At 36.7% G+C, this 23970-nt stretch overlaps 1 protein-coding gene across 5 annotated transcripts; it reads left to right on the forward strand.

Annotated features, from left to right (window-relative positions):
- The first annotated feature begins 4829 nt into the window (after positions 1–4829).
- LOC129254768 (major vault protein) lies at positions 4830–23328 on the forward strand. Of its 5 annotated transcripts, none has more exons than XM_054893288.2 (15): positions 4830–4954; positions 11983–12206; positions 12547–12742; positions 13257–13604; positions 14088–14213; positions 14704–14814; positions 15528–15653; positions 16306–16458; positions 16906–17141; positions 17910–18107; positions 18526–18670; positions 19196–19407; positions 19838–20081; positions 20710–20898; positions 21591–23328. In XM_054893288.2, exons 2-15 carry the CDS (start codon positions 12058–12060, stop codon positions 21732–21734), a joined length of 2577 nt encoding a protein of 858 aa, XP_054749263.2. In that variant the 5' UTR covers positions 4830–4954; positions 11983–12057; the 3' UTR covers positions 21735–23328. The 5 variants fall into 5 exon arrangements, with proteins under 5 accessions (XP_054749263.2, XP_063966319.1, XP_063966302.1 ...); XM_064110249.1 differs by having other exon boundaries at positions 4902–4954; positions 12036–12206; XM_064110232.1 differs by having other exon boundaries at positions 4913–5134.
- Positions 23329–23970: the final 642 nt, after the last annotated feature.

Here is a 23970-nt window from a genome sequence, read left to right on the forward strand (position 1 = left end):
CACCTTTCAGGAAGGTTTATAGGATGATTATTCCTCGAAATAGGCTGAAAATCCATGTTTTTTGCATTTACATTAAAAACGTTTAGATTTCCGTGGATTTCCGTCTAAATTCTATAAGCATCATTTTTTCCGATGTCTCAGCTTTAAGTCGATACCAAATTTAGCTGCCCGTTTTTGCCCGTTTTCATGTTAGAGCCGATTTTACTTGACACAACACCCCAAAAACCTGTTAAAAAACGGTCATTTTTATACCGCGCAGTCATCGTAGCGCACCGTATGGGTGTACATTGCCGTTCGCTTTTGCACGGCGAGGACAATTCCCTTCCATTCCATGAAAATGACATAAATTCCGGGCATAATATAAACATAATAAAGGTTGCTAACGCAAATAAGGGCTATACCCACAACTCTTCCAGAGATAAAACTTACTTGTAGAATAATTTCAGCCCAAAACCTTCCTTATAGTGATACATTCGTGGTGTTATATATACTCTGCGTTTTACATAAGTCCACACAGCTTGATAAAGCACGGTTAATATTTTTCAGATTTTATTTTATTTTTTATAAATCTAATTAATGATCATTTTGATGCCATAAAATTATTTTCGGCATCTCATACACACTTTTTAGGCATGTGAGAAGCATAAACCACTATTCACTCTGATCAATCTTAAAGTAGCACATAACACAAAGTTTATGTACTACACATTGTTTAGCGTAATTTGTCTTTTCACAGATAGGTTTTAAGTAGCCAATCAAAATTTGGTATCAAGGTGACGTCATATCGGCTTTAAATTATGTTCAGTCGATTCTACGGCCCAAATTACCCACAAGCAACATGTTAAAGTAAAAATCTAACACGGAATATAATTTTGGCGCACTTTCAACTCATTCTGGCCCACTGTGCGACGGCTTAAGGTCCTCTCCGAAGGACCTGGTAATGAGGATTAATGCCTTACCAAAGGGCAATAGCGCACCAAGTGTGAATCGAACCCGGGTCACCGGCATACGAATCCCCCGCTCTACCGACTGAGCTATCGCGCTTTTTGCACTGTCGTTAATTTTAATATTTTTGTATAGTCCTATAATTACCAAATTGTGTAATTCATTCCTTTCCACCGCCCTTTCCAAGGGGGATCCACAATTTACAAGCTTTGCTTTTTAGTGGATCCCCCTCATTTCCATTTATGCTCTATATTATACTGTTTTTTCTGTGTTTTTTTTTTACGAAGTAAGAATGCCCTTCTGTAAAATTGTACTTGATTTGTATTACTTTATATTACTTTGTATTATGTTTTGAATGGAAATGAAATAAAAGAATTGAATTGAATGATACTTCTAAACTTTTAATTATTAGGCGAAGTACAAATTTTGATTGTTTGAATGTCAGATGATTCCAATTTAGATTTAATCAAAAGATCCATTCAGAGTCCATATTTTGGAATTAATTTTCTTTAATATAAAACACAATATAGAAGTAAACAACAACAAAACAATATGCGCAAAACAAAGAAATTCTATACTCCAAAAAATGAATAATTTCATCATAACTTGACTCTGCCCCCCCCAAAAAAAAATGATATGGGCGCATAACGTTGTAGCTCTGAATTTTCATGTGTTTATTCCCATTGTTAACAAAATTCAGATATCATAATTCACAAGGTCTCCCGGTCTTGATAAGATTGTAGAACTTGATTACGAGGAAAATAGAGCGCAAAAACGTCACGCGAACAGCACTGAAACATGCGTGATATATCAAAATTTGAAAGAAAAGAAAATCAGATGTGTAACATCTTGGGCATTGAAAATTCCAGATAAAGGGCACAAAATAAGAGAGGAGATGGACGTTGAGGGATACTGAATGAAGTTTGATATTCGAAGTCGTTTACTTTTTTAAATATTTTAATACCGTATAGTACGGAACGAATTTCATGCCCACATGGGGTGAAAAGCCAAAGTAGCCTATACAGGGGGCCGCGGGACCGGGGGGCTGGGGGCTTCAGCCCCCCCCCCCCCATTTTTTTCCAAAATCGTGCATGTACAAAAACGTAAAAATTACGATCTGATTGTGATTTTTTGCATGGTCATTCCCTCCCCCCTTTCAAAACCGTTCCGCGGCCCCTGCATGGGGAGTAGCATTTGGATATATAGAGTTACCCGCTCCCACCAGGAGACTATGCCGCCCATAGGCGGATCCATATATATATATATATATATATTTATATGTATATATATAAATAAATATATATATATATATAATGTGCGTTCACATCCACTTCACAATATTCCTACACAGTGCTTGAAAAAGAGCTAAATTAAAATTTTTCAGATCGGAATATCAAATATTTTCAGCTCGCGGTTCGTGCTCGCATTATTGATTTTATGATGATAGAAAAATGCATTCAGAATGCCCAGATTCTGAGGTCTAACTCTAAAACAAGCACACGCATGTATATTGAGATACACAGCTTGTTCTCGGATTTAAAACGTGTTTAAATTATCCAATTTCATATCAGAATATCAAAAACTTTCTGCTCGCTCTTCGCGCTCGCATTACAGTGTAGAAAAAAATAACAAATTTATCATCGTTTTTCATGATTTACAAAACATGAAGTGTCAAGATTCAGGTCTAATATCTCTTTTTTTTTCCGGTCGCGCTTTTGCGCTTGCATCAATAACCTATCACCTATCCCGTTCATGATTACAAAAATTGCTTAAAATGTCCATTTTTAGGTCGGAATTTTGTTTGGATCGCGCTTCGCATAACAGGTCCCTTTTCGATTAGGCCTGAACGCATTTTAAACATTTCTGTTGCGCGCTCGCAGTATAGTTATCTCGTTACATATACGCATTTTTTCAGGATCACAAACATTTATAATGTTAAAGGAGAATGAAACCTTTGAAACAAGATAGCTTGTGTGAAAACAGAAAAATCAAAGAAACAGATCAACGAAAGTTTGAGAAAAATCGGACAAATAATGATAAAGTTATGAGCATTTGAATATTGCGATCACTAATGCTATGGAGATCCTCACATTGGCAATGGGACAAAGATGTGTGATGTCACTTGTGAACAACTCTCCCCAGTACTTTACTATATATTTCACTTAAACTGCCTCTTTTATCACATCTATCAGTAGATCATGTGTTCTTTCTATAGGAGGGCATGTAATACAGATTTTTAAAGAATACATCATGGATAAAGAGATTGTGTCACCTTAAGAAAAAGCAAATAGAGACATTTGGGGGGTATTTTAGAGTCCATCAAAGGGAAAGTTGTTCACATGTGACATCACCACTGAACTAGAAATATCTCTAGTTCAGTGGACATCACACATCCTTGTCACATTGCCAATGGGAGGATCTACATAGCATTAATGATTGCAATATTCAAATGCTCATAACTTTCTCATTATTTGTCCGATTTTTCTCAAACTTTCTTTGTTCTTATTCTTTGATTATTGTGTTTCGACACAAGCCTATTTGTACCAAAGGTTTCATTCCCCTTTAAATTTTCAGACAAAACACATGACATTTCCAAAAAAAAAACATTTAGCTAACGCTTCGCGCTCGCACTATATAAAAAACAAGGTTTTTGAGATTATAACACATTTATGTTGTTTTATAAGAATAAAGCTAAGAAGTGACTGTTAGGACTACCCCTTCAAAGAAACAAATAAACATCAATTTTGAGCGGCCCATCGGGGATCCACTGATTCCATATTTCATATCCATATTTCATTTTATTGTTCGAAATAGACATGAAATGAAATATTCCGAAAATTTGCTGTGCCCAATTGATCTTGGGCCCGGTATAGCCGCTGTGCAGCGCCAGATCGACGATGCTCTATGCCTTTATTCGTTGAACGCCAATCAGGGGAGCAATTCCCAACTTTTTAAACTTCTTTTGGTCTGACGTGGCCGGGGTTTGAACTCCCGACCTCCCGGTTGTGAGACGGACGCTCTAACCTACTGAGCGTGGAAAAATCGGGCCCCCTGTTGGCGGATGCCTGACCCACCCCTGATGCCACCCATTTCATTAAGAGTTACAAATATATTACCATGGTAACAGGGATCAGCAGCCAAACAAAAGCAAGGGTATAAGTTGTAGGTCTTCATCGGGGTCTTATAGTGCGGGAATTTGTGTCACTAATAGGAAAGGGGGAAAATTATGACTTTTCATACTCTACTAAAAGGTCCACACCCGAAAGTATATTTTATTACTTGCTGGCAAGATATAACTATAACCGAGGCTCGGTTGAGAAAGGATCATGATAAAGGGGAGTATCGTCATTAATAAGTGCGGAACTTCAAAATTGATTTCATACTAATTTAGAATTAGAGAGAAGGGGGAGAGGGGGCTCTCGTTTATGTTTATAATATATATTTTATTTATTTATTCACTTATTTGAAGGAGAAAAAAATACTCACAATCCTAATGGCTCTATCCTCGTTTGTTCCCCTTTCTGTGGGTGTTTTTCGTTTTTGGGCGATCATCATCACCCGGGATCACTCCTGCCTTTCCCCGGCTTTGCGCCTGACTTTTCAGAGGGCCTAGAATAGCTCTAAGCTATTAGTTTTCCACCACGTTTGTCGAACTTACGAAAAAGGAACCAGAGTACCCCCCCCCCCCCCCCCCCCCCCCTCTTCCCTCTCGTTTACAGCAATCGACCGATGTCAATAAACTACGTCACACTCATTTTGTTATGCAAATTTCCCTTTAATTCACACAGGGCCAGGGGTTGGGAACCAATGCAAGCCCATTGATTGGTCGACGGTTGCACCATCGCTTGGAAAGCCAATTATGTCATGATCTATTTTGGGTTGCCATTGAGACGCGTGTGAATCCGGAAGCATTCACCGCCGTATTTTATTTTTTGCATGCATATTGCATACAGCACTTGCAATAGTCATCCATCGGGAGGGAACAGAGCCGAGTCGAGAGCCGAGCAAGGTGAGTATATAAGAACAAGTAAATTGGTATTCAATCTTACTAGATCCAAAGATTGAGAATGGCTCATCTTTAGAAATATTCACAGACTATTTTAGTACTTCACAGTGGCAGTAGTAGTGGTGAAATGGAGTGATGCTGCCCATTTTTGTCAGACTGAGCTGAGACTCGACTGAGGGAGAGGTGAGTTGATTGTGAGTGGACTGCACTGCTGGTGGTGCCCAGTAAAAGGGGGTGCTGGTCACTCCTAGTTAGCTAGTACCAATGAGGTCCAAACATTACATGTATGGACCTCATAGGCGACATCAGTAGTATTTTTGGTTAGAAATCTCTGAGAACAGGATATTTCTATATTATATCACAAGTACAAGCTATATTCCTTTCTCTTATTTAAATTATAATTTTATAGTGTGAATGCATCGTTAGCAACAACAAAAAAATGAAAGAAATGAAGGGGAACTTACATTTTCACGGCTTTTTCCTGATTTTCTGGGCAGTTGCTCTTCACTTCTGACTCGCGATCGAAGCTGATATGAAGATCACGTGATTCGCGTTCTCGTCAGCTGATCGGTTGATTATTCTTTTTGTCAGACGTTAATAATATATATTTTATAATGCTAGCATTCATCGCTAATTTAGGTGAAAGAGATTGAAGTTAAACAGCGCCAGGTCGGAATCATAATTATTTTGGAAGAGTCTATTTATACACTCGATCTCATACCTGACGTAGACGGCGCTATTCAACAAATGCACAATCTTCAATATAAAAAATAAAACAGAAAGAACGCCTTGAACACAGGCCAAAATGCCTAACGATTTATCCGCGGCATTAACAACTATCGTAAAGGGCGCTCCATTTATTAATAAAGATGGACGTATAGCTGTCTATGGCGACAAAATTTGCCGCAAATATTTACGAAGAATTGTGAGAAATGGTCTGAAAATGCAACAAAAGAACCGGTGAGTACCGATTTAATATTATCAATTTATTCAATAGAACATATTTCATGACTATAGTTTAACAATTTCTAGATAATATTGCTTAGTTCTAAGCTAGGGCGGCCCAAATGCGCGTGAGTGGAGTCCCAGTTTATTAACACGGGTAAGTATTGGGGTGTCGCCTAGAGTGGTGCTGGTGGTGCCCAGTAAGTCACTGTTTTTCCCCCTTTTAAGTTTATTTTTCCCGTTTTGGTGCATTTCAGGCCAGAATAGAATAATAATCTTTATTTTGGACAAGTTCTTTTTACATATTGTTATGAAATAAAGACAAAAATCGATGAGCCCCGACGGGGGGATTTTGCATTGTTAACCCCCTAATGGTGGCTGCCCGATAGCAAGCCGTCTGTGTATGAGGAGAAAAAAAAAAAAATGTTAGTATACTAATACTAACCTCGCAATACGTGTGAGTGGTGGTGATGGATGGTGTTTTGACTTGGAGTTGAGCAGAGCTTAGAGATCTGATGACAGGGGCCGCGGAACGGTTTTCAAAGGTGGGGGGGGGGCTGACCATGTACAAAATCACAATCGTATGGTCATTTTTGTGTTTTTGTACACGGTTTTGGAAAAAAGTGGGGGGGCTGAAGCCCCCCAGCCCCCCCCGCTTCCGCGGCCCCTGGATGATGATGATTTTCATTTGGATGGGAGGGGGTGGGGGAGGCATGTTTCAGCTAAAATTCTTTGCAGACCCAATACAATCTATTCAAGTTTTATGATCTGTTGTCATTGATAGAAAAAAGCTTCAGTCTCTGTACATAGTTCTTTTTTTTAGTTGGTCCGGTAATTTAATAAGCCTAAACTATGTTATACATCCTAGACCAAAAGCTTCGGTCTCTGTTATGTTGGTTGTTCCGCTGAACTCCGCAAGCTCCACTCACCAAATACAGAGACCGAAGTTCTAACTCGATCTGTACAGGGATTTAATGGCCATATGTTTCTGTATTAAGTTCGGATAAACCAGGAAGTGGGAGTTGCGCGACAGCCAAAGTAAGCCACTGTTTTTCCCCCTTTTAAGTTTATTTTTCCTGTTTTGGTGCATTTCAGGCCAGAATAGAATAATAATCTTTATTTTGGACAAGTTCTTTTTATATATTGTTATGAAATAAAGACAAAAATCGATGAGCCCCGACGGGGGGATTTTGCATTGTTGACCCCCTAATGGTGGCTGCCCGATAGCAAGCCGTCTGTGTATGAGGAGAAAAAAAAAATGTTTTAAAAAATCCTAAAAACGGACGGCTGCCAGCTGTCTATGTTCATCCATGACATCGGGGTCTGGGGATGTTAGGTCAAAGGAAAATGCATTCAATGAACAAGATTATGATTATTGATATAACCTTGTTCTCTTTTAGTACTCCATGTGTGGCAAAATAAGGTTGGCAATGTTTGGCTTATTTTTCTCTTTTTCATTGGAACAAATCATGCTTGATTGTTTGACTTTGACACTGAGATTCCATTACAGCTAATCATCATATAACTTGGCCCGTAAGTAAATTTGATTCTTTTAATTATTTTTTCTAAATTAAAAATAGACATTGAAAAATGAAAATTTCCATGCCATTATTACTTTACTCCAATAGAGGGTGTACACAGAAATATGCCCCAAATTCAAGTTTTTGAACGCTCTGGTGAATACAAAAATTATTCCCATGTTACTAAAGAAAAATAAATTGCAACTGTATGGAAATTAGTATTTTTGGTCACAAACATGTTATTTTAATGATTTTTTAAAGTGTGTGTTGCATACTGCAAAGTGGGAGAATGCCAGAAAAAAATGCGGTTATGAATTCCCGTCTAACGTTAATTAAGCTTTGGTCATGTTGGTATTTGATAAACTATTTCAGTTTAAAACAATGGGCATAACAATGGTAGGCTAGGCACTGGCACTACTTGTAGATTTATGCTGCAGACACGTGCCCAAACAGTCAATACATGAGCTGGCCCCAACTGTTCTTATATTTTGAGTGAACCATGTAGTGCGCAGAATTTGTTTTTCTTCAGTCTTAAAATGACTGCCCGAGCTTTTTTCCAAGAAAATCACTTATTTCTTTCAAATTTTATGATAAGGAAAGTGAATAAGACTGAAAAATATAGAAAATATGAGTAAAAAGAGAAAACTCATGAGCTAATCAGAGCGTGGGGTCCTATTTCAAGTGATTGAAATTAAAAGATTTGAATTAAATTTTGTTGATTTTCATTTTCCTTCCACTGTTATCCTAAATCGAGCTTATTTTCTTCGTTTGTAATTCTTAGTGTCACATGTATTCAAGTACTTAAAAAAGCTCTGCAGGTCATGCAGCGGCATGCACTACCAGTGTGAGTACCAGAGAACTTGAGTACAATCACATCCAAAGCATTCCAAGACGTACTGCCTGTATAGCTATATTCCCCAATTCTCAAGCATGGATTTTGCTGACAATTTCAAGATATAATATTTGTTTGCAGCTTGAAAGTTTTAATATGATTCAAAATTTGTTATTCAAAATTATCAAATGAACTTGTAAAATAAAAATAAGTAGGGTCTAAATTACTGAGAAAGAACACCAAATATCCACAAGAGCTAAGTGTTAACCAATGGGTGAAAAAAGGTAACTTACTTTACTCCATATTACATGTAGGCTTACAGCAGATGGTACTGTATGATAGTGAAGGCCTACATGTACATGTTTGGTGTACATAATGGCCCAATTACCTGTGATATCTTGCAGTGCTTACTATAGTGATCTAGACTCATCCTTGTTTTGAAATTGGCATTGACAGGTGTGTGTTGCTAGTCATAGTCTCCTGGCATCTTCCCTGCAGGGCATGGATGTGTCACCAATCCTCTGCTAATCTCCATGTAGTACAGGTAGATCAAAACATGTATTGCACCACAATGCATCATGTGGGATGGTGCAATAAGAAGTTCTGATGCATAATTATGCAATGCAGAGACAGAAGCTTTGTGTTTTTCTTGAAGAATCAATGTGTTCTGTGTTCATCTCCCTTACCTCGACCCCCCCCCCTTGCAGCTTCTCAACTGGATTTAAACATTGAATAACATTCCAGAATAGCTGTATGTCAACATGCATATCTTAAAGGATTTCATGTTTTGACAAATGTTGCATATCAGAGAGGTTTGTTTTGTTGCCTGCAAATAGCTACACACATGTTCACAAATGGATGTGTGGTGCATGTCTTCTATTTGGGTTTTATGGCGTCCATCCATGCCTCACATGCTCCGTTTAGTAGGACAGATGAAAATTGTCAGATGTAAGGTGTTGCAATCAAAGACTTTGCTGTTTGCAGTACCAGTTGCTGTGTATTAGCATGATGCAAGATGGTGCAATCCCCCCCTCCACCCTATCTTTTATGATAGATGATATATGATGAAAGCATGGAGCTCATTCTCCCGCATGTTACAGTACAATACATGTACATGTGCATGTGGATTGTAATCCTGTATGCCAAAAGAAGAGATGCTGGCAGACCAAATCCTTTCACCAAAAGATTTCATAAACAGCAGTTTATAAATAAAGAAAAAAGAAATAGTCATAACAGAGAGTGAAGCTTGTGAACACTACATGTACTTTCATGCTTTTTAATATGATGTACATTTACACTGATCGGGACACTGATTCATTTTACATAATTTCTGTAATTCATCTAGAATTAATAATGGATTTACCATTCTACACATGTACATTCATAATCGATTTTACAGGATAGGGCTCACATGAGTATCCATACCATAGTGTTTTATTTTGGTAAAAGGAGGTAAGTAAATATTAGTTTTTACCAAAATTTGAGATATTGATAATTATCCTGTTTCTTATACATATAGCATTCATGAACTTTTTTTTTAGCCTAATGATATTGATCAGTTGAAACACATCCTATGTTTTCCAAGGGTGTTTTCATTAACATTAGAGCATTTTTGTATTCAAGATGTCACTTTTGTGACTTGCATCTTTTTGCAATTATATTGCAGTGTAAATTACGAAGAGTAAATCCAGAGACTGCACAGGAAACCAGCCTCAAAAATTAGTTTAGGGAAGGAAGGAAATAGCCTTTGTTCCTATCAAGAAAACAGGATATTTTTTGTTAGTCCAAGTTTTCCAATTTTAGAAAAGAGGGTAGCTACATGTATTTCAATGGGCGTTGTTAAGCAGTAAGTACTGGGGCTATGTGTGCCAGGCTTTTCATCAGAGTTTAAAGTGATTCAAATTGATAGGCAGAAGCTCATACATTTTGAGTCCATTGCTTTAGCGCTTGAGAAGTGAAGACCCTGTGAGCAGTTTCCTTGTGATCCTCATTTTAATTTTGTATTTTATTTTAATTCAGATTAATTTTGCCCTAGCTGGTCATTTGACTCTATTCACAATACTGTATCATTATAATGATAATTTGTAGTTATTTGGAAATAAAATACTTGTTTTAAAATACTCTTCAAAGTACTCTATAAAGAACTCTGTATTAAGTCTTTGCACGCTGGATTAAATTTTGGGCGATAATAATGACAATGATTTCCATGTTATTTTCTTTAATGATTTCCATATTGCACCATTGATGCTTATTATTTATTAATATATCATGTTATCCAAGCACTTTTGCGTTTTTTAGCTTATCTGATTTGAAGGTGGGGCAACTAATTATTAGGATTGTTGAATTTAATTGTACGAATGTGCAAGATTGCAACATCAGCACGCAAATGGTTAAAGCACTTCCTTGTACCCAAATTGTTTACACCCAAATGTGCACTGATGTGTCAGTTGAAAACAAGACTGGCCAAAGGCCATAAACATTACAAAAGATAAATATTTGTATAGCTTTAACCTGGTTTTCTGTTTGCTCAAATTATTCATTGGTTAATATAAAATCTTGAAAAGTTTAATATGCCTCAGTTTATGTACATGTACATGTATACAGTATGTACATGAAGACATTTTGTACTGACTTATTAATTCTATTTAAATTACCCATTAGAGGAGTGCCAAGTTATCCAATTTAATTTTGTTTTGAATGTACAACCGGCTGACATACATGTTAAAAAATTTTGTCACTACAATATGATGCCACAAGCCAGTAAGTAAGTAAAGGCATATTGGTTTTGATAGAGTATTATGATACCAAATCTTGATGCCAGTGTTGGGTGAATTAAGGTAGTTTTGATTCTTGTCATCAGTTTATCTTTCAGTTTCATTGTAATTCAAGTTAGCTTGAAATGTATACCGTATGGGTACTAGTATTCAACCCGGCATAATTCAAAGATTTTGACATATTCCCCAAAATATTTAGAAATAGGGAATTTATCTTAATTTCATACCTTTGTTATTTCCAGGGTAATCTGTTGTCGATATTTTCTTTGTCAATCTGTCGACTGTATGCGCGGAGGATCGAATTATGCGGCGATGGCCTTTTGCACTGAATGGTACTAGTATTCAACCTAGTGAGGATTGATAGCAAATCTCAAAAGGGTTTAGATTGCTAAATTAGATCTAGATCTATGTAAGTCTCTGGCTTTGATTAATTCCCTGTTTGGTCTCATCTCAAATGGTCTAGTCCATAGTCGGATGGGACAAGGGCAGATTGAGAGACAGGGCCATCTTTCATCGCTAGGTTGAATACTAGTGCCGACGGGTTGAATACTAGTACCAAAATCCGTCGCCGTATAATTCGATCGCCTGCGCACACAGTCAACTGGTTGAAGAAAAAAATAACGGAAAAAGAATAACCAGCATTTGCTCTTGGAAATAAGACGGGTCTGAAATTCAGGTAAATTCTATATTTCTATATATTTGAGGAAACTCTCCAAACGGGTTGAATACTAGTGCCCTTACGGTAGATGGTGTCAACTGCAGTAGACAAAAAACTTGCCACATTTAGAAAGAGTTGAAAAGAACATGACTATAATTGATACTCTGAAAATGATATATTATTTTTCATTTGAGTTGGTATATATGGTAATAATTGCATTTTCTACTATTTCTACAGTGTAGTTCATTTATGCACATGCCAAAGAAATAACCTCTTAGCATCTTTTCTCTTTTGCTTCCCAGATTCACACAGTATCCATCCAGTACTGCAAAGTTTCATTATCTTTTTTTTTGAGAGGAAGTAACCTTTGACAAGCCATGGATCGTGCATCAAAGAGGGGGAGCAACCAGGAGGAGTCTATCTTCCGCATCCCCCCTTATTACTACATCCATGTCTTGGACCACAATGACAATGTCACCAAGGTCGTTGTGGGTCCTAAGACCTACATCCGCCAGGACCATGAAAGGTAGGATTGACTCTCCTGTGTCCTGTAAAATAGATAATAGAATCATAGAATCTTAATTTGTAACAATTTTAAGTCTATGGCAAACCCTGTATCACATGTACCTGACATGATACTTACATGTATGTATTATCTAGCTTATCATTTTATTGAAAATAATTTGCATTCCAGCAAGATATTAGTAACAAACATACAAAGTAAATATTATTACTTTTGTATCATTCTTTTAGGAACGTTTTTACTAGAATTTCAAATGTTTAATTTTTGATTAAAAAATAAATATTGGTTGGAGGCCTTCATTAAGCTATGATTTCTGAACTTCTCTCCCTCTCAATCTCTGTAGGGTCATCTTCGGTCCCGAGAAGATGATCACCATCCCTCCTAGGCATTACTGTATTGTAGAGAACCCTGTGGTCAGGAATGATGCTGGTCAGGTTGTCTTTGATGGTCTTGGACAGGTCAAGCTATCCCATGCTGACCAGGAGATCAGGTTAGCCAGGGAACCATTCCCTCTCTACCCAGGAGAAGTATTGAAGCAGGTGAGATTGGACTTATCTTTACTTTGCCTTGATTTTGTCTTTAATATTTCATTTGAGAATTGTTCATATATATCTTACCTGTTATTAAACTCAGTTCAGTCTGTTGTACCTTTGGCTCGATTGGACATTTAGTTGATACAGTCATACACTTTTTAGTGTCAATTCTATCTATCCTTCCCTCATACATTATTGCTAAGTCAGCAGGTCACAGAAGTTGCATCCAAAATTTAAAATGGCCTATTTCTAGGTTATTCATCTCATATTTGGGGGATTTTTTTTTTCAATGATAATTTCTAAAAGTTACACTTTGTCCAATTCCCAGCTTAAAAATAACTTACTTTGCGATGTCAAAGGGAATGCTATCCCATTGGTTATATAGTATTATTTTGGTCAGGTTTTTTTTTTAGCATCCCAAACTTCTTGAGATACAAAGCTTTGTTGCCCCAAATTCAAATTAAAATACTATCCATCCACTTTTATCTTAACTGGCTTACACTTCAATTTTTTCCATCAGGCTGTGACTGCCTTGAAGGTTGTCCAGGCCAACGCTGCCCTTAGGCTCCGAGCCATCCTTGACTTCGAGGAAGGTACCCAGAAGCGCGTCGCTGGCGACGAGTGGCTCTTCGAGGGACCCGGTACCTACATCCCCCGCAAGGAAGTGGTGGTGGACGAGACCATCAGGGCAACCATCATCAGACCTAACCAGGCTATCAAGCTTAGGGCTCGTAAGGAAACCAAAGATAGGGAAGGCAATACTAGGGTTACTGGTGAGGAGTGGCAGGTGAAGAAGGTTGGTGCCTACCTCCCTGGGGCATATGAGGAGGTGGTCGATACCGTCAATGCCTACGTGCTCACAGAAAAGGTATGCTACATGATTGTTTTCCTTCAAAATTAATTATCTTTTATGTGCTTTGACCCGTCAAAGCTATTTTTATATGGAAAATAAGTTAAACAGTTAACAACAAGAAGTGTCAGTTTCTTACGTTAAAATGAATTTACAACTTGATATTGATTTTGTGACAAAATTTTTCTTCGTTTTTATTTACTCTTATAAATTAGACTTTGATTGGTGCTAAAGAATCAAATATTAAGAATTAGTTGGTTTATTTGAATTAAAGAATAAGGTAGCTTTTTAAATAAAGCGGGATCTTTTGATGAGAATGTAAAATTTCATGTAAAAAAATGTTCTTTATATTCCTGATCAAGGGCTTGTAAATTCATGTAAAATATCCATCTTTTTTTCATTGAAAATTATATAAATTGAATCATTACATCATATCATATTATTACTGTAAACTTTGTTCGTTGAAATATAAATGATAATATAAACATTATATTTTTACAGAATGCTCTTCACCTAAGAGCCACACGCACATTTGTAGATATGAAGAACCAGACAAGGAAGAATGGTGAGGAGTGGCTGATCACTATGGCTGATACAGATGCACACATTCCAGATGTGTATGAGGAGGTAAGAAACTACACCACTCTCCTTTACCTAGTAAGATATTCTTCAAGGACTTGCAGTGTATTCATAAAGCACATAATTCCATAAGGAAAAGAAAAATTGTGTTAAAGTTTGGCTAAACATAGACAAGAAGACCAGAATTCTCAAAAGGACTTTGAAGTCATAGACACACACACTTAAATGCCAATAGAATATTATTCCGTAGGATTAGATTCTGTACCCATATACATGTACACTAAAAAATTGAGACCTTTTGAGTTTGACTATAGATCAAACCTCCTTTGCTGATTGTAGCCATAATGTTTGAATATAAATGAGCTGTTTAAAATAATAAGATGTTGCATTTGTTAAGCTTTTGTAAACCATTCATATATTTTTACAACTGATTGAAAGTTTGATATGTATTCAAAACTAATTTGTTGAATTGTATTTTCAAATATCACTTTACAAAACACCCTGAATAATGAATATTTTATGTTCTTGTTTCTGATAGGTTGTAAGAGTTGTAGACATCAACACATTGACCAATCGCCAGTACTGTGTCATCGTGGACCCTGTCGGGGCCGATGGAAAACCACAGCTTGGACAGAAGAGATTAATCAAGGTAAAGAGATCAAAAGAATTTCCCAGCAAGGTTTATTCTTGATTCATTCATTCATTTGTTATTTATTAGTCCAAGTTAATCAGTCTGTTTTCTCATTTTATACACTCATTTGACACTATGTCATTAAAATAATTTATAAGAAGTGGGGGTTGTATTCATCTTATATACTGGAAAATTCTTTATTCATATCAGTAATGAAGAATATAGAACACATTTAATTCCACATATAATTCCATTATAGGCTTTACAATTGTCTAATTCCTTACTAAATTGTACAGTGGAATCATATTATGAGTGGATCTGATACTTATACTCTTTTGAAATAACTATTTATCACTCTGATAGTACAGAGTTCTACTTTTGATGATACAGAGTTCTCACTGGCAGCTTGAGATTTCACAACCTAGCTCATGCTGCAGAATCTTCCCTCCTTTAATACCATGCTCCCCTCATGATTCATGTTGTGAAGGCTGATTTCCCCAAATGAGAAGATTCTGCATCATGAATGAGGAATCTAAAGCTCCTTATGACAATAAAACATACCACACATCAGCTACCTGTATGTAGCTTGTTACAACACATCAATAGTAAATCTTTTTTTTTAAACGATAAAAAGGAAGTGTGAACACTTCACTATCGTTTTGTCACTGTATTCATTTTTGCATTGTCGATAAATCATAGTTTCTCTCATTTTATCTATTAATTCTTGATAGGGTGAGGTGTCTTTCTTCCTTCAACCCGGTGAGACGCTTGAGCAAGGTATCCAGTCTGTATTCATCCTTGGTGAAGATGAAGGTCTTATTCTCAGAGCCCAGGAATCATTCAAGGATGCCAATGCTGTAAGTCACTTTGAAATTATCATCAAACGAAAAAAAATGGTTATAAATGAATATTCATCAAACTTTGCACCAGCAAGATGTAGATTTCACATGCATTATTCTTGCAACAGTTGGTGTTACAATAAAGAATTATGTTTACATGAGCTGAAAGGGTTATTTTATTTCCAAAATAAAAAATGTGAAACATCAGTTTTGCTCTCAAGTTCTTACTGTTTCACAGTGTATTCCAAGTGCAAAATCTGGTGCATTTTCCTTGGTCAACATATTAAATGGAAGTCCATTCCATTCATATCATTATGTTTTGTCAAGCTTAGACAGTGTAGAGGTATTTTTTTAATTTCCCTGGTTTTTATAGCTTAATGACTACTTAGCTTGGATACTTAATTATCATCATCAATAGCATCAAAGGAAGACTTAAGGTTAATGTCTGTATGAGTATATGTAGATTATGATGAAAAAATATATATATCTTCAGGGGGGTTGCAATATCTGGCCTTTAGTGCTTTATCCATCCATGTAATATGCTTATTCTTGATAGTGTTTGAAATTTGTTACTGGAAGCTGAGATATATTGTTATTTAGGTTATATTATGAGTAATAATTACCATCAATTTAGACTAAGTTATGCTTCATGATTTTGTCTTTGTTTTAGAGTGGAGCAGTTCGTCAGCCAGGAGACAGATGGATGATCAGGGGACCTTGTGAGTATGTACCTCCTGTAGAGGTAGAGGTCGTCACCAGGCGTAAGGCTATTCCTCTCGATGAGAATGAAGGAGTCTACATCAGGGATACCAAGACTGGAAAGGTACATGTTATTTCTTCTTTGCAAAACCTGTACATCAAGCTCAATTTACAATGCCTTTATGGCCATAAAAATAGTTTAATGATTGAGAAACGTTGGTCTGTTACCTCAGTTCAAGTTTTGACTGATAACAAGATTTAAATAAAATAAGGAGAGCACGGACTTTAAAAATGTGTTAACAATCAGTTTATTCTATTTTTTAGCACTTTTCCTTCCTTCTCAAATGTGAAATGAGTTTTCTGTGCAGAAATAATGCCTTCAGTATTTAGTCATTGCTACACAAGACTATCCTTGTAAAAATAGTAATTAATCAATTTTGAAGGAAAAGGTTTTAATTTCATACTGAATTAAATCGCCAAGCTCTGTCCATTATTTTCGGATCTTACGTCTAACCATCATTAACCAAAAGATAGATCTTTTAACTCTGTTATAATGACTCTTCCCCTCCAGGTACGAGCAGTAACAGGAGAGACCTACATGCTGAGCCAGGATGAGGAGCTCTGGGCCAAGGAGCTGCCTCCAGCAGTAGAGGAGCTCCTTCAGAGTGCCAGGGATCCTTTGGCAGACCGTAGTGACAGGAGGGGAGGTGGAGCCTCCAGGGCCAGGGAGAAGACGAGGGTCGTATCCTTCCGTGTGCCTCACAATGCTGCTGTGCAAATCTATGACTACAAGGAGAAGAAGGCCAGGTGAGGATGATTGTCAGTGGCATGATCAACAGCCATTTATTCATCACTATATTATTCATATTAGAGATCTATCAAATTATGAGGTATCAAGTTTTGTAAATTTTGTAATAATTACAAATCTGCAATGACAGTTAAAAGCTATTGAAATCATTCAATCTGTTTGACTGATTGTAAATATGTTAAAGAAATAGTGCATTTTTTTATAGCAAGTCTTTATGAAATGAGACCCTGATATTTTAATTTACTGCAGAATTACAGGTAGAATTGAATATTGGACGCTCTTGGCCCTGTAACATAAATGATACAACCATTTGTACAGATAAGCTTGGATGTGAGTCTATGGCAAACTTTTTACACAAAGCTGGAATCAATTGTAAATACTGATTGTACAAATTTTAATGTTATAGGGCCCTTGTTTGATAAAGATTTTTTTTCTGTAAAGTGTACAATGATGAAGTTAATGATAGGCAATGCATTACAACTCTGCAGCTGTTCAAAGCCTTCAAGAGGTCTGAATGCAAAGCCTATAATTTGTGTACCGAAGGCCCTCTTGCAGTTTTAAATGTGCTAGTCTTTATGTGAAGACCCATCTGTTGATCAAAGTTTCAATCGGGGTCTGTGCCTGCAGACTAAGGCATTATTGCCCAGCAAAATATCAGATCCCATGAAAGATAATAAATTCATAAACGTTAAAATATTCAAGATCATTGTTAATATTATTTTAATCAAACATACAAATCATTTTAATATTCTGTTTTTCCTTTCTAGGGTTGTCTTTGGTCCTGAGCTGGTCATGCTTGGACCTGATGAACAGTTCACTCAGCTCAGCCTCTCAGGAGGCAAACCTAAGCGCCCCAACGTCATCAAGGCCCTTTGCCTTCTCCTGGGTCCTGACTTCTGCACAGATATCATTACCATCGAGACTGCTGACCATGCCCGCCTGCAGCTTCAGCTTTCATATAACTGGTAAGCATGGATAGTTTATGTCAATGGATGTAGTCTTTCAAAAATATTGTTGTAGGTAGTGTATGAGAAACAAGGATGTAGATTTATTATCACAAATAAGTGGCTGTTATTGAAAAGATGGAAATATTATCCTTTTGCTCATACAGCAGTTGGAGGGTACAGCCATGCTGTTTTGCTTTGTAATATGCCTTATTTAGTTCTGAACAAATGATACCCATCTCATATTCAATCAAAGAAAGAATTATAATCCACACAGACCAGCGTTGGGAAATAGGGAAGTAGAATTATAAATTTTCATGCATTATTGGCATAACATTTTGATAATTACTTTAAACCAATTTCTATTGCCTCATTCCCGGAGCATCCATCATTAAGTATTAAGTTTCATGTTTGTATGTACCCTCCTTCTCAATAATAGGCACTTTGAGGTTCCAAATAAGACTGACGAGGTAGCGTCTGCTAAGCTCTTCAGTGTACCTGACTTCATTGGTGATGCCTGCAAGGCTATTGCATCCAGGATCAGGGGTGCTGTTGCTGGAGTACAGTTTGATGATTTCCACAAGGTACAGTTTAGCTATGAGAACTTTGATATAAAATGGATGTGAATGAAGGTTGTGCTCGTATGGTTGGACCCTCTACCCACTCAAAAAGAAGATAAGGTCACCTAGAATTTTTTTCCTATGAATAAGGAGAGAGCGCAATGTATGTTTGATTGAAGAATGCAAAGGTAAGGGGTTACATTATCGATTGCCTACCTTTTGGATCAGATCATGGAAATATCAGTTAAGCTTTGACAATTCTCTTTGTATTCAATTCCTCTGTAAATTAGAATGGAATGTACTAAAATTGTGATTTAAATAAAAGGATGGGATGTACTAATATTGTGATTTTTTTATTAAAAGAATATTAATGGAGATTCAAATGGAAGATACTTGTTTTCCCTTTCTCTGACATATTAGAACTAAAATTATCCTCTTCATGTTAGTTCCTTCATTTGGATTAATGGGGTATTTATATTTCAGTTATCCATGGAAAGACGAAGTGAGCTTCAAATAAAAAGTATTTATTCCTCCCTCTTTCCAACACAGAATTCTGCCAAGATCATCCGTGCCTCTGTTTTTGGCTTTGACGAGAAGAACAAGGTGAGGGAGTCCTTCCTGTTCCCTCAAAATAGCCTAGTGATCACCTCCATTGATATCCAGTCTGTAGAGCCTGTAGACCAGAGGACCAGGGATGCTCTACAGAAGTCTGTTCAGCTGGCTATTGAGATCACCACAAACTCACAGGAAGCTGCTGCCAGGTATGAAAGACATTTACAATCTTCACCAATTGGCTATTGGCAACACTCTAATGCATGAATGCACTCTAAAACACAAATAAAAAGTAACAGAGAAAGCGTTTAGCCAGCCATATACCTGGACTTTGTGAAGCAGGAATTCACTTTTGACCACTAACATGAAGAGCAAATTAGTCTTTGATAATTGATTCTTTGCAATGTATATTGATGTAAAAGTTCAAATACCGTCATTCAGTGCTATTTGCCACAGTTTTTGTATAGAGTTGGTACGGCCTTCACTCACTCTGAGAAGTATGTATATATGAATCATCACCATTTTGATTTGTTCTTGGAAGTAAAATTTTGTCAGTTATATTTATTTTTTGCACCCAGTACTATTGCCATAAAGTAAAAATGAAATTAGTAAGCCACTCAAACTTCACTTCAATTTCAGGCATGAGGCTGAGCGTCTGGAGCAAGAGGCCCGTGGTCGCCTTGAACGTCAGAAGATCCTGGATGAGGCAGAGGCGGAGAAGTCTCGCAAGGAACTCCTGGAGCTCCAGGCCAACAGTGCAGCCGTGGAGAGCACCGGTCAGGCCAAGGCAGAAGCACAGTCTCGAGCTGAGGCTGCCAGGATTGAAGGAGAGGCTGCTGTGGACCAGGCCAGGCTCAAGGCTGAAGCAGCCAAGATTGAATCAGTGAGTATTGCATTTGTTTATCTTTCACTGCAACGAGTTCTTCATGGCAGTTGCATCAACCTCATTGCCATAGATGGAATGAATGTATGGGAAATATGAGACTTTCTACAGTTTATTTACAGAGGGGTTTCAGTTTGCTTTTCACTTTTTCAGAAAAGGAATGCATGTAATTTTCAGCTGTTGCGCCTTTTGCATTATGAAATATTGAATTAGCAAGTGTATTTCTTGCATAATTGCTGTCAGACTTTGTGACAATACTTTTGTCAAAAAGTATGGAAAATGTAAAAATTTCTTGATATCAACAAATTTTTTGTCTAAAGGGAAATGTACCCTCTGTACTTGGTAGTAGTACTCTAAGTACATCTTTCTAGTGGGTGATGTGACATGGAAGTGTGAATATAAGTATATTTGTACAGATAAAACAATTAATTCAAAGTTCTGTTCTGTCAGAATTTCTGTGATTTAAAAGTATGAAACTTTTTTTTTAATACGAACACTTTGTTTGGAAATGTATGCCGTTATAATATTTTGACTTGAAATTTACCATTTTAATTTTGGAAGAGATGACCGAAGATAAATGATAATTTATAAAACTGAAAACTTCTTGATCTCAACCCCTCTCCTCTAGGAATCTGAGCTGCAACGCCTGACCAATGCTCGTGAGGCCGAGACCAAGTACGTCAAGGAACAGAATGCCTTGGAGGTCAACAAGGCCAAGCAGATGTCTGACATTGAGACTGAGAGGTTCGGGAACATGGTTCAGTCCATTGGAGCCGAGACCATCAAGGCCATGGCTATGGCTGGACCAGAGATGCAGGTATGTCAAGTCTTTCAATCCTTTCCCTGCAGTAGTATTACAGGAGATGGTAGCCTTTTCATCTTTTAGTTGGAACATTTCCAATTTGAAGTTAAAATACTATGGTGTCCGCAAGTGTCTTTTGCTTATGTTTGATGGTTATTTCTTAATTTGGTGGAAAATGCAGTGAATAGGAAACGGTGTGGTTTGAGGGGGAAAATGAATGGGAAAAGGGAAGATAAAGACCATTACTTGGGATAGTGTCTGATGTGAAGAATGAATTGTATTATTACATCATAATGAGGGAGGCAGAGATAGAGGGTGTTGAGAAGGAAATGACAATTTGATTCTTGGCTTATCCCGTTGGCAAACACCCAAGAACAAAACTTTTTGGTTGTAAAACTGAAAGTGCTACATTTTATCCTGATGATAAAACAATACAACTAAATTTATGAAAGGCATTTCCCTGTCTAAAATCAGGAGCGTGTTTCATTAACACTTATGTCCAACAGATTGTCTGATCCAACATCTCTCCTTGAGTTTGATTGGTTGATAAGCACATTTTCTATGTTGGATAAACATACTTTGTTGAATAAAACATCCGTCAAGTCCTTTCATGAGATGCACCCCAGAACTTCATCATGATCATCATTCTGCAAAACTTTGAAACCAGCTCATAATCAATATCTTTCTCCTTTTCCTTTACTTCACAGGTGAAACTGCTCTCTTCACTGGGATTGAAGTCTACCTTGATCACCGATGGATCCACCCCCATCAACCTCTTCAACACTGCCCAGGGTCTCCTTGGTGGCTTTGCCAATAAGAGAGGCATCGATCAGGTCGATCAAGATGAATAGGCCATCCCCATGTCATGTCCAGTCGTTACAAAGCAAGAGAGGGATTGCATGTAGTATTCCAAAGGTCACATCCATCATTGTCAGTATAGACAATATAGTATATATCTATTGACTATTTTGCGAATGATGGGTCAGGTAAAAAACTGAATTCTACCTATGGGGGGAATCACAATTTTCCTCCTTGTTATTCTGTTTATGAGCATACTAAAACCACTGTCCCTTTTCATGTAATTATGGGTCAAGGAAGAACTAATGATATTTGGTTCTGTGATTTCTTTTAAGGAGCAGGGAGATGGAAGCAGGGGTCTTTCTATGTAACAATTTTGTCTTATTTCTAGGACAATTCTTTAGAAATCTGATGATTTTGTGAAACCGCCTCCAATTGTGCATTATGTGATCTTGGTATAAAAGCTCTTGTACTGCAATTCCAGGTGTAGTATTCAATTAGTGAATGTTTCACTAGGATGTTTGAAATTATTATTGGGAGCCACTGTAGAATGCTCTTCTTTCTTTAAACGAGTATGAGTTTAGGAGACATGTGCCTGTGTCTCTGTGTGCTGTAATCAACGATTTAAAAAGAGAGAGTAAAATAAACATAGGATATTTTGAATGGAAAGAGAAGTTGAAGGCTTTATAGGTTGTTGCTGAAGTTTGATATTTTTGAGAATTTGTGACTCTATTTTTAGTTCTTCACTCTTCATAAAGGAGAGATTTTATTATAGAGCCGTACATGTAGGATAATTTTTTTTGCTAGTGTCTGAAATGGTTCTTACACTTGTCATGGTTATTCATACATGAATTTGAATGTAGAGATGAATTCTAATGGCTTTATTGTAAATAAAAAACAAACGGTCAGAGAGCTATAGTGTATGTTTGTTTTGGTTATCTGAAGATTCATGTGTTTTTCATTTTTAGTTCCTTCATAAGTCTTTCAATTTAGAGGATAGATGTTTTTACCAGAAAAAAATTCCTGATAAATCAACCTTGAAAAGGTGGAAATGAGTGTTTACATCAAGTATAATACATAGATTTAAACAGAAATGTACACAACTATAGGGATACCTGCACATATCAAAACTTCGCATTTCTATGTCACTTGTTTCTTACCAAAGTTTGAATTGGATGGCTATAACAATTGTGCGATCTGAGAAAAAAAAAATCGATTCATTCTAGCAGCTTCTTTCTATAATAATCAAGAAGTGATCTTATTGTCAACTGTTCACTACATTTGTAATGGGTAATTATGTCCTTGATTTGATGATCAATTATTGTGCCTCTTATTTCTGTGCTTCTCTAACTATAAGTGAAGAAGTTTTATGTTGTGTTTTGTGTTGTTAGAGCTTTAATAATGTGGTATACTTACTGAAGTGCAGTATAATAGAATTTATTTTATTAGTCACCTTTATATAACATTTCCAGATAGCCAAAGTGTGATATCTAAAAGATATTTTATATTTTGAATGTGTTTATCATGCAATCTCAAAATTATAACTGTCTATGAAGAATTTGTTTACCTGTATTTTTCTATATTCATTGTTAGACATATTTGCAAAGGCTAAATAAAATATTACCAGATGGTTTTCTTGTACTAAAATCCAATTTTGTGGATTGTTGTCATTACAAGTTTAATTTTGTTTAATAACACAAATTGAATATAAGAGATATAAATATATACCATGAAGGTCGAGGATCTGACTAACTATTCACATTGAAGGAACATCCTCTTCTTCAGAGGGTCAAAAATTGAGAATGGTACTATGAAAATAGTATGGGCCAAATAAGTTTTCAGAATTTTCTAAGCAAACTTATACTGGTACCAAGAATTATAGATACAAACTGGGGTTTAGTCTGTGTGGCATTTCAATTTTGGCATGCACATTTCAGTCAGAACATATAGTAGTCTGAGATGGGCTTTTCCAGTCACCCGTTTTTATAATGGAAGGGGCTTGTTTGTGAACCAGTTTATAGAAATGTAGAGACAGTGATTTTCTGTTTAATAAAATGGTCTTTCCGTTTCTGAAAATCTGTAATTCCGTTTCAACTTGATCTAAAAATGGAAATTCCGCTTTGTCACTGAAAATGTACACAGCAAAAACCTGAATTCCGTTTTGCAAAAGTGAATTCCACGAATTTTTACATGAAAAGTATAAGAACCAAACAGAATTTCCGTTTTATTTACCGGTAAAACGGAAAATCACTGTCCCTAGAAATGGTGTACTGGTAATCCAAAGATTTT

Source organism: Lytechinus pictus, chromosome 2, assembly GCF_037042905.1.
Source record: "Lytechinus pictus isolate F3 Inbred chromosome 2, Lp3.0, whole genome shotgun sequence".
In the NCBI taxonomy this organism is placed as follows: Eukaryota; Metazoa; Echinodermata; class Echinoidea; order Temnopleuroida; family Toxopneustidae; genus Lytechinus; species Lytechinus pictus.

Coding starts and splice junctions, on each gene's coding strand:
- LOC129254768 (XM_054893288.2), top strand. CDS start 12,058: ATGGATCGTGCATCAAAGAGGGGGAGCAACCAGGAGGAGTCTATCTTC. Junction 12,743..13,256: donor CAGGAGAAGTATTGAAGCAG/GTGAGATTGGAC, acceptor TTTTTCCATCAG/GCTGTGACTGCCTTGAAGGT. Junction 18,671..19,195: donor AGTTTGATGATTTCCACAAG/GTACAGTTTAGC, acceptor TTTCCAACACAG/AATTCTGCCAAGATCATCCG.